The sequence below is a fragment of the Cervus elaphus genome, chromosome 4, assembly GCF_910594005.1.
Source record: "Cervus elaphus chromosome 4, mCerEla1.1, whole genome shotgun sequence".
In the NCBI taxonomy this organism is placed as follows: domain Eukaryota; kingdom Metazoa; phylum Chordata; class Mammalia; order Artiodactyla; family Cervidae; genus Cervus; species Cervus elaphus.
The window spans coordinates 60,136,338-60,155,130 of record NC_057818.1 but is presented as its reverse complement, the minus strand read 5'-3'; the positions used below and the strand labels follow the sequence as shown (position 1 = coordinate 60,155,130).

General features: G+C 38.6%; 1 protein-coding gene across 1 annotated transcript; it reads right to left on the bottom strand.

The window, feature by feature from the left end:
- Positions 1-14,784: 14,784 nt before the first annotated feature.
- Positions 14,785-15,726, bottom strand: LOC122692828 (vomeronasal type-1 receptor 4-like). Its single transcript, XM_043900644.1, has one exon. The coding sequence runs from the start codon at positions 15,724-15,726 to the stop codon at positions 14,785-14,787; it is 942 nt and encodes a 313-aa protein (XP_043756579.1).
- Positions 15,727-18,793: the final 3,067 nt, after the last annotated feature.

The window sequence follows — 18,793 nt, the reverse complement described above, 5'->3', positions numbered from 1 at the left end:
CAAAGTGAATGCTTCTGCCCAACTCAATCCATGTCATATCCCTGCACTGGATCTAGAGTGCCTGCAACCAGAGAGAAAACTTCACCAAGGGACACAAAGCAACCTGGTTCTGGGACAGAGCTGTTCAGCAACAGCTCACTTCTCAACCAACGCTTAGGATCCATGTGAGCTCCTGCAAGCTGTAAAGAGCAGCTCCATAACAGAGTGGGGGCTGCAAAGACAGGGAGCAGTCTTCAACTGGGAAGGACAATGGGAACTTACACTTGAGGCTGTGACAGCACAGCCATTGGCAGCTACATAGACTGAGCATCAGACTCCTGTCTTCCCTTGGTTCCCAATTGATTCAGAGGTCTTCTTCCTCTGGGGAAATGGACCCACTGTGCAGAGAGGAAAACACACACTTCAAAGAAAGACATTCACCTTGGGCCTGACCCACAGGGATTCTGTTCCAGCGCCTGACTGAATTCAAAACAAAAATGAGCTCCTTCACTATGTTTCCTGCAAGAGACTTTTCTCAGATATAAATCTGCAAAGAGACAAACACATAGAGGCTAAACAACACACTAGTAAAATATGATAGGTTCAAAAAGGAATCAAGAGTAAATCAGAAATTACTGAAAGACAAATGAGAACAAAAACACCACTTTCCAAAATTGATGGAACACAGTAAACACAGTTCTAAGAGAAAACTTTATATCAATACAGGCCTACTTCAAATGTGTGAGAAAAATCTAAAGAAAAAAACCCAAACCCACTTAACTGACCAAATTTCTAGAAACAGCCTTTAAAGACTGAATTAGGAGGAACTACACAATCTTGAATGAAAAGAATCAAAATGGCTGTCTGAGGAGGCCTTAGAAATAGCTGTGAAAAGAAGAGATGTGAAAAGCAAAGGAGAAAAGGAAAGATATACCCATCTGAATGCAGAGATCGAAAGAATAGGCAGGAGAGATAAGAAAAGCTTCCTTAGCAATCAATGCAAAAAAGACAGGAAAACAATAGAATGGGAAAGACTAGAGATCTCTTCAAGAAAATTAAAGATACCAAGGGAAGACTTCATGCAAAGATGGGCTCAATAAAGGACAGAAATGTTATGGACCTAACAGAATCAGAAGATATTAAGAAGACGTGGCAAGAATACACAGAAGAACTGTACCAAAGAGATCTTGGCGACCCAGATAATCACGATGGTGTGATCACTCGCACTCACCTAGAGCCAGACATCCTGGAATGTGCAGTCAAGTTGGCCTTAGGAAGGATCACTACGAACAACGTTAGTGGAGTTGATGGAATTCCAGTTGAGTTGTGTCAACCCCTAAAAGATGACGCTGTGAAAGTGCTGCACTAAATATGTTAGCAAATTTGGAAAATTCAGCAGTGGCCACAGGACTAGAAAAGGTCCATTTTCATTCCAGCCCCAGAAAAACACAATGCCAAAAAATGCTCAAGCTTCCGCACAATTGCACTCATCTCACACGCTAGTAAACTAATGCTCCAAATTCTCAAAGTCAGGCTTCAGCAACACCTGAACTGTGAAATTTCAGATGTTCAACTGGTTTTAGAAAAGGCAGAGGAACCAGAGATCAAATACCAACATCCTCTGGATCATCAAAAAAGCAAGATAGTTCCAAAAAACATCTATTTTTGCCTTATTGACTGTGCCAAAGCCATTGACTGTGTGGATCACAATAAACTGGAAAATTCTGAAAGAGATGGGAATGCCAGACCACGCGACCTGCCTCTTGAAAAACGTGTATGAGGGTCAGGAAGCAACAGTTAGAACTGGATATGAAACAACAGACTGGTCCCAAGTAGGTAAAGCAGTACATTAAGACTGTGTATTTTCACCCTGCATATTTAACTTATATGCAGAGTACATCATGAGAAGTGCGGGCTGGAAGTAGCACAAGCTGAACTCAAGATTGCTGGGAGAAATATCAATAACCTGAGATATACAGATTGCACCACCCTTATGGCAGAACATGAAGAAGAGCTAATGAGCGTCTTGAGGAAAGTGAAAGAAGAGAGTGGAGAAGTTGGCTTAAAGCTCAAGATTCAGAAAACTAAGATCATGGGATCTGGTCCCATCACTTCATGGCAATAGATGGGGAAACAGTGTCAGACTGTATTCTGGGGTCTCCAAAATCACTGCAGATGTGATTGCACCCGTGAAATTAAAAGACCCTTACTCATTGGAAGGAAACTTGTGACCAACCTAGACAGCATATTAAAAAGCAGAGACATGACTTTGTCCACAAATGTCCATCTAGTCAAGGCTATGGTTTTTCCAGTAGTCACGTATTTATGGGAGATTTGTACTATGAAGAAAGCTGAGTGCAAAAGCATTGATGCTTTTGAACTGTGGTGTTGGAGAAGACTCTTGAGAATCCCTTGGCCTGCCAGGAGATCCAATCAGTCCATCCTAAAAGAAATCAGTCCTGAATATTCATTGGAAGAACTGATGTTCAAACTGAAACTCCAATACTTTGGCTGACTGTGTGAAGAGTTATGAAGAGCTGAAGAATGTGTAGAGCTGACTTATTGGAAAAGACCCTGATGCTGGGAAAGATTGAAGGTGGGAGGAGAAGGGGACAACAGAAGATGAGATGCTGGATGGCATCACCTACTCAATGGACATGAGTTTGTGTAAACTCTGGGAGCTGGTGATGGACAGGTGTTAGGATCCTTTAATGGATCAGAACCTGGTGGTCTGGAGTCAATGATAAGGCAGTGAAAGAGCAAAAGGGGCTGATGGTCCCTGGTTTACACCGAGGACCAATAAAGCCCTTGACACAGGGCTTGCATCGCTCACGAAGGCACAGGGCACCCTCTCAAGGGGAACTTGAAAGCCCGTGTAGGAGAGTGAGCACGATGGGTCTCTATGCTCCAGAGAAATACTCGGGGAGTGAGGGGGGGAGAGAGGAGAGGGAAATGACACGGGGAAGTAAGCTCTGATGGAGCAAATGAGCTTTAATGATCTTTTTGTGATTGTGTATAGGCTGTTGTACAAGGAATTTCTTTCGACAATGATAAAGATCAGAAAACTAAATGTGCAGCAATCATTACCAAGGGAACAAGGGATTAACAACAGTCATAAGGTCAGGAGACAATCCATATCTCAAAAAAGAGGATCAAGACTAAGTTTTGTCATAAAGAGAATGTTTACTGCAGGAGACCCAAGCCTGTCTCCCACAATGACCCCATCCCTGGGAGCGGCTTGCCTTTCTACTGATAAGGAACAGAGGATTTATGAGAAACAGCATGTAGGAATCCTCCCATTAAACATCCCCTGGCAATTCTCACTTATTTATTTATAATATTTGTAAAAAGGGCTCTGACCACTTGAGTTTGTTTAGTTTCAACGATTTCTGCATGAAGGCAACAATAAAAAGCAAATATAATTGTCAAGACAATCATCAAAATTATAGTTCCTTACCCGATGCTATGAATGAAGCTTGGAGACCATCTGCATGGGTCTAGCCCAGATAAATGGTCAGATAGTTGTTCAGCTAAAGTTTCCAAATGAGTGGAAGATGGCAGATTTTTAGAAGCAGTTTCAAAGATTTCTTTTTGTAATATTGTACTTTCAGAGAGACATTATCATGTATGTTTTGTAAATGATATTTTATTTGTTCCCAGTTGTAGGCAGTATGATTAAATTGAACAGGAGTAACAAAAAACTGAGTAGAATTCCAATCACATTTTAGTATCACCTGTTTTTGTATATCTATTAATTGATCCCCAACCCATTTGATGACTGTTTTTTAGTTCTTGTATTTCATCTTAAATATCCTCATCTATCTGAGCCTCAGTGGCCCAAATAGTATAAGCATCTTTAGTCCAATTGTGGATAAAATTATGTGTTTGAATTGAAGTTTGTAATGCAATGCCAGTGATGGCAGCAGTGGTGCAAATAGCTATTAATCCCAAAATGCTGAGAATCAGCCATCTAATGAATCGTTTAGACTGCTGGAGCAGTTTAGTAAGTAACCAGGAAGCAAGTCCAGCCATGGGACCTTCTTCCCAGGGCCATTGGAGATTTATTGGTAACCACAGACTACGTCAAGATTGAAGAATTGAAAGGGAATCATTTCTTAAGGAAATAGAGGAGTTAAGACAAGTATATAACTTGCAATTTTTACAAGTTACAGAATGTAAAGTCTTAATGAATTCTAAGTTTCCTATAGCTACAACAAAAGGAAGTGGAACACAGGCTTGTATGAACTATGATTGATGATAGCAAAAGAAATGATTACTATGACTATGATTGGTCCCTGTGAAATGTCCAGTCTAAGTCCCAAGTTCTTCAGTGCTTGCTGTAAGTTTCCAGATGTCCCATTGTTTAGGCCCAATCTGTTTATCAAGGACGATTTGAGGGTGAGAAGGTGTCTTTTTGCTATCAGGCCAGCCAAGGAGTCCTTTTCATGGCAGTGTTTCATTGAACTATTGGTAAGCTTTGCTGTTACTTGAATAACATAATCACATATAGTACTGTTATTATAATCTGAGCAGTTAGATAGCCATATACCACCAGGTCCCCAATTGAAAATGCTGTAATTGGCCATAAACATTAGTTTCCCTGATTCAGCTTGACATCTATCTCAGTAAATAGAGTATATTTAATGTCTTTATAAGTAAACCCCTTACATCCTGACTTTTGTCCTCTTCCTAGAGTATTGGTAGTGTTGACATGGTTTTCAGAAAAGGACAGGGCAGTAAACAGTCCAAGCAATGTGTGGAAGTTCTTTTTTGGAGGCAGGACGAAAGCCCGTGTTTGTTGACTAACATTAATACATAATTTTGTTGTGCCCATGCATAAAGGAAAGATTTCATAGCCTAGAGAAATGTCACTTAGTCTTCCTTTTTCTTAGGATGAGAGGGCCACTCCAAGCTCCAAGGAGGGGGCATATGTGTTGAGTCATTATTCAATATGATTGGTCCTATATCTGTCCATTCTAGAACCTACAATAAAAACAGGGGTTAGGTACATAAGCCCAATAAGTGTGATCAATCAAGTCAGCCTGAGCAAGGGAACCAAAAGCAAGCAAAGCAAGCATAGCAAAAAAAAATATTTTCAGGATTCCGAGGCATTCCCTGTTGAGAAATCAGATTTTCAGCTTGATTAGGAAGGGTTTTTATCTGTCCCCAAGTAGGGAGATCATAAGGATGATGAGGTCGTGTGTGGCATTTTTTGGAAATGTTTTAAAGCCACCATGGCTTGTACTGGAATTTCTTCCTCCTGAGGTTTTGTTGTTTCATCTCTAGTTTGAATGTTGGGGGCCCCCTTAGGTCGAAACTTCCGAAGAGGAAGCCATGTGAGTTCGTTGGATCCATCTGGAGAAATAGAAGCATACCCCTTTCCCTGTAAGATTAGTTTTCTAGATTTCCATCAACCCATCTTGATACCAAATGGGAAGAGGAAGGGAGGTGTCCTTCAATGTCTCCTAATGTTTCTCTGCTTTTGTCAAAATATCTCCTTGCAGTAAGTTAAAAAACATTCAAAAAAAATAAAGCTACATTAACAATAGTTATAGGCTTAAAGAACATATTGCGTTGGAATCTAGTAGAGTCTGCTCTAGATAAAGAAGATAGAAGAGTTCCTATCCATTTCTCCTTTAAAAAAAAAATTTTTTTTTTTGTATTTTCTGTGTGTAATGTGTTTAACTCTGTCTCGTGTTTGTGGATTACAAGGAACGTCTCTAATGTGTTTAATAGAGAATGAAAGTAAAAATTGTTTGAACTGTCTAGAAATACAGGCAGGGCCATTGTCTGTTTTTATAGAATTAGGTGTTCTCATTATTGCAAAGTAAGCTAAAAGGTGGGTTATAATATGTCGTGTAGCTTCACCTCGGAGAGGTGTGGCCCATATAAAAGAAGAATTTGTATCGATCGAGATATGCAAGAAGGAAGACGATGAAAGTTCAGGGCAATGAGGTACATGCATTTGCCATAAATCTTTTTTCTATTTTTGTATTCATCATACCATTCGTCATTCCTTATACCTTTTTATTAAAAATATATACCTTATTTTTCTTTAGGAACCATGAACTGTCTTGTATATTAGCATTTTATAGATTGGTGAATATATTTATTACATTATATATTATAATATATATTTATTTATATATATGTAAATATATACACACACATATATATTTATACAATTCTATTTAAACAATATATTTCTATAATATAACATATTTATATATTTACTAATAGTCCAAAATCTCTTTAGGTTTTATGTAAGAAAAACATTCTGTAAGAGGAAGGTAGTGTTCAGTAATTAATGTTTTCAAATCTTGTTTTATTTGGAAATGACCTAGCTATTTATTGAATTTTTATTATTTAGTTTAAAATAACTCTAGAAATTTAAGTTATCCCAATCCTAAGAGATTATTTTAAATTATAATGATAGATTATTACTTTTAATAGTTTATCTAAAAGTTTTCATCTCATTTATATGTATATATATATATGTATGTATATATACATATATATGTATATATATATATATATGGAGTGGGTAATGGCAACCCACTACAGTGTTCTTGCCTGGAGAATCCCAGGGATGGGGGCAGCTGGTGGGCTATGGTCGGGGTTTACAGCAAGTCGCAGAGTGTCGGACATGACTGAAGCAACTTAGTAGCAGCAGTATAGTACGTGTATATATATATATATATATAAAGTTACCTTTTTGTTGACAAATTTAGTTTACCTTAAACCTAGGAACAATAAATGTATTATATAATGTGATGACTTAAGACATGTTAATTAGATTAGAAAACAATTATATTTAAATTATATTTATATTTAAATAAACATTACATTTTATTTCAGCCTCTTGATGAAAGTGAACGAGGAGGGTGAAAAAGTTGGCCTAAAGCTCAACATTCAGACAACTAAGATCATAGCATCTGGTCCCATCACTTCATGGCAAGTAGATGGGGAAATAGTGGAAACAGGGTCAGACTTTATTTTGGGGGGCTCCAAAATCACTGCAGATAGTGATTGCAGCCATGAAATTAAAAGACACTTACTCCTTGGAAGGAAATTTATGACCTAACTAGACAGCATCTTAAATAGCAGAGACATTACTTTTCCAACAAAGGTCTGTCTAGTCAAGGCTATGCTTTTTCCAGTGGTCATGTATGGATTTGAGAGTTGGACTGTGAAGAAAGCTGAGCACCAAAAATTTGATGCTTTTGAACTGTGGCGTTGGAGAAGACTCTTGAGAGTCCCTTGGACTACAAGGAGATCCAACCAGTCCATCCTAAAGGAGATCAGTCCTGGGTGTTCACTGGAAGGACTGACGCTGAGGCTGAAGCTCCAATACTTTGGCCACCTCATGCAAAGAGTTGACTCTTTGGAAACGACCCTGATAGTGGGACAGATTGAGGGCGGGAGGAGAAGGGGACGACAGAGGATGAGATGGCTGGATGGCATCACCGACTTGATGGACATGAGTTTGAGTGAACTCCGGGAGTTGGTGATGGACAGGGAGGCCTGGCGTGCTGAGATTCATCAGGTTGCAAAGAATTGGATATGACTTAGCGACTGAACTGAACTGAACTGAAACATTATATTTAATATTGAATATTTTTCAGTTCACAGGAACCTGAATTTAAATAGAGCTGATTTAACTTCATATTATCTAAAAACAAGGACATACATTGAGACACAGATAAATTTAGATAGACAGATAGAGATAGTTTTCCGCTTGAAATTAAAAAAAAAAAACAAAAAACAGTTTTTTTTTGAGTGTGTGTTCTTCCAATTTGTTTATGACTAGAGGCCCAAATAGAGTGGGCTGTGTATCCCAAGGACATGATAAGAGTTAACTTATGGCTTTTTCCTAGGCCTGTTTTTGTTTCCCAGGCAGAATTAAAGTTTCAAAAAAGGATTTTAACAAGTTAACCTTTTCATAACTGCATGTGTAAGAAAAACGAGTTTTGTAAATTCAGAAAGAATTTATTTTAATCAGTTTTTTCTGGCGTCTGAAGAATATCATGGCCATTCAGTGTCAAAAATGTCATTTTTCTTTTTTATAGTCACAGTATACCATTAATGATATATGCATGAGGGAATTGTTGCCACATTGGGTGCAAAGCTCTGGCTACAAAATTCTGACAAAGAGTGGGACTGTTAAGCATATCTTGAGGTAACATAGTCCATTGAAATCTTTTAGGAGACCCAATATGATTAGGATAAGGGAGAGAGAAAGTGAGTCTCTCCCGGTCTAAAGGGTGTAGGGGTATGTTGAAAAAGCAATCTTGTAAATCAGTAATAATAATATGCCAATTTTGGGGGGATCGGGATGGGGAATAAGTGTAAATCTATGGCTGATTCATATCAATGTATGACAAAACCCACTGAAATGTTATGAAGTAATTAGCCTCCAACTAATAAAAAAATTAAAAAAAAAAAAATGAAAAAAAAAATGAAAAAAAAAAAAAAATAATATGCCAATTTTGAGGAATAGTAGTAGGTGATGGGATCCCTAGTTGCAATACACCCATAGGTTTCATAGATGCATTAACTTTTCTAACGTCTGTTAAGAGACACTGTTTTTTAAATTTCTTTTTTATAACAAAAATAGGAGAGTTCCAAGGAGAGCAAGATTCCTCAATATGTCTCGATTTTAATTGTGTGTCTCTAAGTTCTTTAGCAGCCTGTAATTTATCTTTCATAACGGACCATTGCTCTGTCCAAACAGGCTCGTCATTTTTCCCAGTTATTTTAATAACTGCTTGGTTTGTTAAATGAGCAGTGGCCCCTAGGAAAAATGTGGAATGTATATCTGAGTTTGCCATTGCATAAGTCAGTCCTTTCCTATTATATAAAGGGGTGCATTTATCACATAAGGAGAAGGAAATGGCAACCCACTCCAATATTCTTGCCTGGAGAATCCCATGGTTGGAGGAGCCTGTTGGGCTATAGTCCACGGGGTGGCAAAGAGTCGGACACAACTGAGCAATTTCACTTCACTCACTTACCACATAAGGTCTTAATGTTGCATGTTGGCCTTCTGGTCCCTCACAGGGGTATATTTGAACACTTTGATAGACTTCTTGCATTTTGGTTTGAGAAATTCCTGCAATTTGGGAAGAGATTTTTTTTGTATAGGCCATGATTTGGGCCGTAAGTGTTTGGAAATAATAGTAATATCAGATCCAGTGTCAAGGAGACCAGAAAATCTTTTACCATTAATTTTGATATTTATATTTGGTCAGGCATATTCAGATACCAATGATATCCATAAGGATTGTTTTTGCTCTGTACTGTTGAATCTGCCAGTCCATATATCATTAGAGGAGTTAATAGAAATGTGTTGCCAAGAAAGGTCCATCTGGTCAAGTCTATGGTTTTTACACCGGTTATGTATGGATCTGAGAGTTGGACTGTGAAGAAACCTAAGTGCCAAAAAATTGATGATTTTGAACTGTGGTGCTGGAGAAGACTCTTGAGAGTCCCTTGGACTACAAGGAGATCCAACCAGTCCATCCTGAAGGAGATAGGTTCTGGGTGTTCATTGGAGGGACTGATGTTGAAGCTGAAACTCCAATATTTTGGCCATCTCATGCGAAGAGTTGACTCATTGGAAAAGACCCTGATGCTGGGAGGGATTGGGAGCAGGAGGAGAAGGGGACGACAGAGGATGAGATGGTTGGATGGCATCACCGACTCGATGGGCATGAGTTTGTGTGAACTCCGGGAGTTTGTGATGGACAGGGAAGCCTGGCCTGCTGTGATTCCTGGGATCACAAAGAGTAGCACATGACTGAGCGACTGAACTAAGTAAGGCAAAAGAACTAATTGAGCAATTTTGTCCTCCTTTTTGAATTGCCCTAGAATCTGTGATGACATAATGATTTGAAGTTCTCCTTTAAAATCTGAATTAATCATTCCAGTGTGAACAGAAATTCCTTTACAAGTCAAACTAGATCAGCTGAGTAAAGACCGAAGATTTATAGGGGTGGGGGCCCAAAAAGTCCGGTAGGGATTGTAGAAGGGACTGCTTGAGGGTAAAGGGGAAAATCATTTAGGGCTGATATGTTGACGGCAACACTGCCGGATATTGAGGGTTTGAGGGAAAATGTGGAATTTGCCCCTGGTTTTTGTTGAAGGGGACCTGGGGGGGTCCCTTGCTTGGAGTTTCTTGGGAGAGGTGTTCCTTCAATATCAAATTTAGATTTACAATCTTTGGCCCAATGCCTTCCTCTATGGCAGTGAGGGCAAATTCTTGGAGGTTTGTTTATTAACCTTCTTAGGGCAGTCCCTTTTTAAATGGTTTTTATCTCTACTTGTAAAGCATCCTTCATTTTCCTCTCTAAAGGCAATAGCCATTGTCTCAGCTAGCATTTGCATCTTTTGAGTTTCTATCCTAGATTGAGACAAGTCTTCATATAATCAATAATAGTCCCAGTCTCATGAATTGGAGTGAAAGCTCTTTGACACTCCTGATTTGCTTTCTCATAAACAAGTAATTTCTCTAGCTGTCTTTTGACTTCTTCTCCAATTACAGTACGGGAAATAACAGTTTCTAATCTAGCTAAAAAATCAGCATACTTTTCGTTAGGTCCTTGTAATATTTTGGTGTAGCTACCTGTAGGCTCTCCTTGAGAAGTAATTCGACCCCAAGTTTCTAGGGCCACTGTTTTTAATTGTTCATGCAGCAAGGAATGGCATTGTATTTGAGCTTCTATGGCATCAAATTGCCTGGTGTCAGTTAACATTTCCAAAGTCATTTGGTGTTGGGAGTGCCAGCTCGGGCATTCTTGTTAGCATGATCTCTGGCTATATCATGAAACCACATTGTCCATTGAAGATATTCTCCTGGTTTAAGGAGAGCTTTTACTAGAATTTGCCAATCACAGGGAATAAAGTTTCCAATAGAAGATGCCACAGCATTTAGAAGCTCTTTATTAAAAGACGAATGTGGGCCATACACAGTTACAGCCTTTTTTGTTTGTTGCATGTAAAAAAAAAAAAAAAAAAAAAAAACTAATACCTTCATATTGAGGTATTTTGTGCCCTTGAGCATCAGAATTTCTTAAAACCAGAAAGGTGGAGAAACCATCTGGTTCAGAGACTTGTGATTGCACACCAGTAATTCAGAGAGCTTCTGTCATGGAGGAGAGTGAGTATGTACTGATTTTTTGCAAACATAAATCTGTACTAGGGACTTATCACTATTATCTTAAAAAGGATTGCCAGTTTTGGTGTCAAAAAGTGTCTCAGGAGAGTCGTTGTAAGAATCATTAGGTTCTATCAAAGGAGAGACTTTTGGATTTGTGCCTGCTGGCAGAGGAGGAGCATTCGGAGCAGCCGGGGCAGGGCTTGTAGGAAAATTCTGAAATATTTTCTGTTGTTCTAATTGGGCCTTTTGTAAAGTTTTATCATTTAATTTATATTCATGTAATAAGTGTTCTGTCTCTTGTCGAATATTAGGAGGGCTAGAGTTACCTTGAAATGGCAGAATAACAGCTTCAATGAGAGCCCATAGGGGCCAGAAATCAATTGGAATATTTTTTCTCCATTTGGTGGCTTGTTCAACATTTTCTTTGACCCAGTACCAAATTTCTAAATCAAAACTGTCTTTATCAGGGAACCAAGGATTATAATTAACCACTGTTTAAAGGCAAGCTTCTATTTGTTGGTGCAAAACCAAAAGTCCCTGAGCTTTAAACAAATGATGAAGTAAAGTAGAGAGATGATGGGGCTTTCCAGCCGTTTGAAGTTAAGTAGAGAAATGAGGTGGCTTTTTAGCCGTTTGGCCCATGTCTTAGTACTTACTGACCTCAATAGGCCCTGAGTCACTCCGTCTGAAATGCCACGAATAGCAGAGTCCCTGTTCTGGGTGCCACTTGTTGGGGTCCTTTAATGGATAGAGAGAGACAAAAAAGGCACGAGGACGTTGGCTCTGATGGAGCAAAGGTGCTTTAATGATCTTTTTGTGAGTATATGTAGGCGGTTTTACAACGAATTTCTTTCAACAATGATAAAGTTCAGAAAATTAAACGTACAGCAATCATTACCAAGGGAACAAGGGATTAATATTGGTCATAAGGTCAAGAGACAATGCATATCTCAAGAAAGAGGATCGAAAAAAAGCAGTTTTGTCATAAAGAGAATGTTTACTGAGGGAGACTCAAGTCTGTCTCACACACTGACTCCAGCACTGGGAGCAGCTTGCTGTTCCACTGATAAGGAACAGAGGATTTATGAGAAATAGCACATAGGAATCCTCCTGTTAAACACCCACTGACAGACAGGGAGGCCTGGTGTACTGTGGTTCATGGGGTTGCAAAGAGTCGGACATGATGAGTGACTGAACTGAATTGAACTGAATAAAAATCTTATCAGTAAACAATGTCCAGGATTGAGGGTATCACATGTGATCCTTTGAAACATTTTTTAAAATAACATCTATCATTCTTAAACTATTCCAAAAAGTTGAAGAGGACGGGAACACTCTTAAATATTTTCTATCAGGCTATCTCTACACTGAAATCAGTACTATAATGAAACACTACAGAAAATTACAGATCATTTTCTTCATGAATATGGTTGAAAAAAGTTTTCAAGAAAATATTAGCAGACAGAATTCAACAATCTATAAAAGGTATCATAAATGATTATCATGTAGCATTCTTCCAGAGATGCAAGGATGGTTAAAAATCCACAAATCAATCCACGTGATACACCACATTAAAAAAAGTAAGAGAAACACAAGATTGTGTCAACAGACGTAGAAAAAGCATTGACAAAATCGAACATCCATTCATGGTAAATACTCTTAGAAAAATGGGCATAGAGAAAATACTCTCAAAATTAAAAGGCCATTTATGACAAACCCACAGAGGTGGATATCTGACAGCTTTTTCCTCTAAAATCAGGACCAAGAGAAGGATGCTCACTCTTGCCACTCTGGTTTAACAGTGTGGAGATCCTAGCCACAGCATTTGGACAAAAATATAATAAGAGACCTCCAACACCTAAGAGAAGAAGTAACACTATCACTACTAAAGAGAAATGATACTTTATATAGAAAACCCTAATATCTCCACCAAATAACTAACTAATGAAAACAGTATACACACACACACACACACACACACACACACACAGGAATATTCCTCACCCCTTAAGGATAAAATTTTGCTGCTTCTAACATAGATGGACCTGAGTATCATTCTGTTTAGTGAATTATGTCAGACAGAGAAAGACAAATACGGTATATTATCACCTGACATACGCAATCTAAATCTAGTACAAATGGATGAAAATAATGGAGTAGAAAAAGACTCTTGCACATAGAGAATAAACCAGTGTTTACCAGTGGGGAGAGAAAGTGGGAAGGGGCAAGACAGAGTAAAGATTCAGAAGTACACACTACTATGTATAAAAAATAAATAAATAAACTACAAGGACATACTTTACAGCACAGGGAATATGGCCAATAGCTCATAATAGCTTAAAACAAAGTATAACCTATATATTGAACCACAATGTTGCACCTCTGCCACTACCATAATACTGTAAATCAACTAAAATTAAATGAAATTTTTGACATAAAAGAAGAGTTCTGCATTGTGATATGTGGTTGTAATGATATTCATATTACAATATTTACATGTAACAAATTAACAAATCTTGTACTTGAAATTTCCACAATGTTATATGTCAAATATATTTCAGTTTGAAAAATCTGCTGAAATATAGTTTTCTTTTGACATGTTTTTTATTGTACTTCACTTCAAACTGCTCATTTCTACATGAAAATATTTTAATGTGATAATCTTCCTGCAAGACTCTTTCTAATAAAACTGCCATTTCCTCTTAACATTTAAATCAGTTCTAATGAGGTGGATGAAACTGGAGCCCATTATACAAAGTGAAGTAAGCCAGAAAGAAAAACACCAATACAGTATACTAAGGCATATATATGGAATTTAGAAAGATGGTGATGATAACTTTATATGCAAGACAGAAAAAGAGACACAGATGTATAGAACAGACTTTTGGACTCTGTGGGAGAAGGCGAGGGTGGGATAATCTGAGAGAATAACATTCAAACATATATATTGTCAACTGTGAAACAGATTGTCAGTCTAGGTTTGATGCATGAGACAAGTGCTCAGGGCTGGTGCCCTAGGATGACCCTAGGAGGGAGGTGGGAGGGAGGTGGGAGCAGGGTTCAGGATGAGGAACACATGCAAATCCATGACTGATTCATATCAATGTATGGCAAAAACCACTACAATATTGTAAATTAATTAGTCTCCAACTAATATAAATAAAGGAAAAAGAAAAAAAACACAATGTTAACTATAAACTTGTAACTGGCTCCCAAACTCTTACCTGATTTTACCTTCGAGTGCTAACCAGGCTATGTTTACACTGTAAGGACATTAATTTCTTCAATTTTATTTCTGACTACTGTACACATTGATCCATTTTCATGTATACTTGAATCTATAATTCCATACCTACTCATTTCTTGGAAATTTTTTTGGTTAGACTAAAAGTAACACATCTGAACACTTCATAATATGCAGATTATTTCAAGACCCGTTGTGTATTGCATAAACCTGAACTCCATTTCCACAATAAAGCTTCACTGTTATATTCATATTTCATGACAATATATTTCAATTGGTCTTTATGTTGAAGAAGATACTTGGCATGTCCGGTATAAGATTGTCTTGAGATTCAAAATTTAAATTAGGATTCTGAGGGTGAATAAATAAACTGGCAACCAACCATTATAGAAATAAATAGAATTCACACTTTTCTCATAATACTAGAGGACTTTGCATTTCTTATCCAGGCCAAATAGAGCCTGTGTACACTGGAGTTATGGCTCATGAGCAGAAAGGGGCTGACAGTTGGGAAACACGCTGCAATCATTATACTCATGTCCACAAGGAACCAGCTGGGCTGATCAAAAAGAGCCAAAAGAACTTGACAGATGGAGGAAAGAATATAAAAGCAGACAAAGGTGCTCCCGAGGAGAAGGATGGATTTAGTAGCTCTGGACTCAGGGGAGGACCTGGAGGAGGTGTCAGTCCTGCAAATGTGCTGGACCTGCTGCTTATGTCTGTACAGGATGAGAACCATGGAGCTGCCAGCCCAGAGCATGAGCCCCAAACATAAAACATCAGGGAATAATAGCAATGCTGCATACAAGGCGTCTTCAGACTTGTCAGTAACAATAGAAGAACAGTAGCCAAAATCTCTTTCCTCTGTGGTGTTTTTTTCACTCCATTTGCCAGTCATATGGAAAGGAAAAATGACATTTACCAGCATTTGCAGGATCCAACACAGGAAAATAGAGAGAACCACGTACTTGGGAGCTGTTACTTTCAGCGCTGCCCACCTGGAGTTCCAGGGACTGATCGTGATCACCTGAAAGACACTCAAGAGGCAGATGCTACCGATGGACACTCCCCTCCCCACTCTGTGCAGAAAGAAGAGAAGTTTGCAGCCAAAATCACTGCAGAAATGCTTCCACCCAAAGACTGCCATTGTCTGGGGGACCCCTTTACAGAGGAGGACCAAGGAGTTGGCCACAATCAGGTGCTTAAGGATCAAGTCTGTGGACCTTAACCTGTAACCCAAGAAGTGAAGCATGACATAACTGCACATGAGTGAGATATTCCCCAGGATTCCAACCATGGTCTGTGTTAAGATGATCATGCCTATCATGAAAAAGCTGCTTGCCATCTTTCAGTTCACAGTCACTGGTACTTTTGAGTTAGAATGTCCTGCGTGGGAATATGAGGCATGGGTTACATGCATCATGTCAACTGAAATCCAATATTCTCCACTTAACAATAGTTCCCACTTGGAAATATTTGCTTCTTGCATTTCTGTTACCAGCACCTTTAAAGGGTTTCATGTATAACATTTAAAGAGAACTAATATGTTAAATTAATCACTGAAGATACTCATGTGATCACTTCTTTATTCTTCACAAATATTAGGCAGGAACTGAAGGGACCTTAGTTATACAGAGGAGTGTAACCTACCCCCAAACTGGTTAAGTATTTGCCACACCTGCTTCTTAGTGCAGAGTGAGAACTGAATCCCATTGGGCTGCTCAAGACAGTGGTTTGAGGAACCCCCCAGGTGCTTAAATGATTAAGACCCTGCCTTGCATCACAGAGGGTCCAGGTTAAATCCCTGGTCCAGGATCTAAGATCTGATGAACTTTGATGCACAGCCAAAAGCAAAAAAAGAGCATGCACTGATCACCAGCCATGCCAAACAGCTAGTTAGTTGCAGGCATATAATAAACCAGATCTGTATTGGATTTTGATTTCACAGCTTTTCTGTTTGTAGACCTGTGGTATCTTTTAATTTTGCTATAACATGATTCCATGTATTTTTAAAGCTTTATTCTATGGTACCATGTATTATGAATTAAGTCTTAGCATCTTAACACATGAACATCACTGCTGGCAGTAGAATACAGCAGGAGCCTGCCTCGGGACAAAGCAGTGTCATGAAGATGAGAATGTCTCACCATGAGGATGGCAACACAAAGACTCTTTTTTTCCCGTGACAGAAACACAAATAAATAACATGCATTATATAAATGTTTGAATAATCATATGTAGGCAATAAACCTTAGGGCATAAAACATTAGCATGTGATAAAACAGTTTAAGAAAAAACAAATTATTGTTCATTCATATGCTGAATCAGTATGTTATTGTCTGAGCCCAGTGAATATATTAGCAATGAAGTAATATTTTCAGTTGACATTAACATACAAGACACAGAGGCAAAATTTGGCACTTGTAAAGCATGGATCCTTGTGTCTCTCATACACTGACGTGCTAGACTTGCTGAAATGTCAACAAATTGGTGTTGGTGTCAGTTTCTGATGTGATCACTTACCCAGAATCTTGATCTGCCTTTCTCTCACAGACTCTGCTGCTCAGACGAAAGTACAACGAACATACCTTCCAGCTTCCAGGACAAGGGCTCGGTGGGATGGTCATATTATGTGTGTGGGAGGGAGGCAGCCAGATCTTGATAAATGGGTTTGAGACGCTGTGCTCCCCTCCCCTCCCGTCAAAACAGCAATTAGCTTTTCACCCGCAGCAGTGATGGGAATGCAGGCTTGGGAGCTGAGAACATTTCTGGAAACTTTTCTCTCAGTTGTTAATTACTGGAAACAATTACAAGTTTCTAGTTAGCAGCCTTAGGAGACAACTGGCTCTACTTGAGAGGCATTTGCTTTTCCATGATCCCTGAAGGGCATGGTCTCACGAGGAAGAAATGCTGAAATCACACACATTAGGGACTGACACAAACCATGTGCGTCCCTCTGGATTCTTCACTTGCCTGAGATGAGTCTCTGCCCTAATACTAGTACTTTCCTCACCTTCAACCATTGAATGGAACCGTCAATCAAAGTATTGGTAAAGAAATGGAATGAGACAAAACACCTGGGAAGTATATTTGAAGAGACAAAAGGAAAAGGAGGAACATCATCAAGAACTCATGATAGGAACCACTGGCAAAACTTATATCAATTTAGACTCATTTTCATAATTCAATGCCACTTATTATGGAAATTTTGTAGCAAATAAACTTTATTATTATTGAACCCTGTGATAAGAATTGGGTGCAGAACAAATAAATAGGAAAAAGAGTGAGGATTTGAAAACAATTATGAATCAAATCACGTAGATCTGATGGCTCAATTATTTTACCAAGTTCTTAATTCAGGAGCATCCTGGAGAGGAAACAATATGCCACTAGAACTTGTGCATCAGTGCAAAATTAAAAGAAAATCTGAAATGCAAGTTGGAGGCTTCACAAAAAGCCAACACACTGACAACTTGATCATGTACTTCTAGCCTCCAGAACTGTGAAAAACTGGGAAAGCTGTCTATATTTAAACCTCCCAGGCTGTTGTATTTTATGAAGTCAAACCTAAATGTAATAGAAACTGTAAGAGTCTGTCTGTTTGATCCTGGGACTTCTAAGGGTGATCCTGCAATTTATGCAAGAGAAAGTGTTGCCTATGTTCTCTTCTAGCAGTTTTATGGTGTCATATATTCTGTTTAACTCTTGGAGCCATGTTGAGTTTATTTTTGTGTATGGTGTGAGGGCATGATTAGACTTCACAGATTTACATGAGGCTCTCCAGCTACCAGAAAGAGTGGAGAAACAACTCGAGAAAGAACGAAGAGAAGGTGCCAAAGTAAACAATGCTCAGCTATGGATGTGACTGATGATGGAAGTAAAGTCTGATGCAAAGAACAATATTGCATAGGAACCTGGAATGTTAGATCCATGAACCAAAGGACATTGGAAGTGGTCAAATAGGAGAAAGGAGGAGTGAACATTGACATTTTAGGAATCAGTGAACTAGAATGGGCTGGAACAGGCGAATTTAATTCGGATGACCATTATATGTACTACTATGTGCAAGAATCCCTTAGAAGAAATGGAGTAACCCTCATATTTAACAAAAGAGTCCGAAGTGCCGTATTTGGCTGTAATCTCAACAGTGACAGAATGATCTCTGTTCATTTCCAAGGCAAAGCATTCAATATCACAGTAATCCAGGTCAATGCCCCAACCATCAATGCTGAAGAACCTCAAGCTGAATGGTTTGATGAAGACCTACAAGACGTTCTAGAACTAACACCAAAAAAGAAGTTCTTTTTATCATAGGGGACTGGAATACAAAAGTAGGTAATCAAGAGATTCTGGAGTAGCAGGCAAGTTTGGCCTGGAGAACTAAATGAAGCAGGGCAAAGGCTAACAGAGAT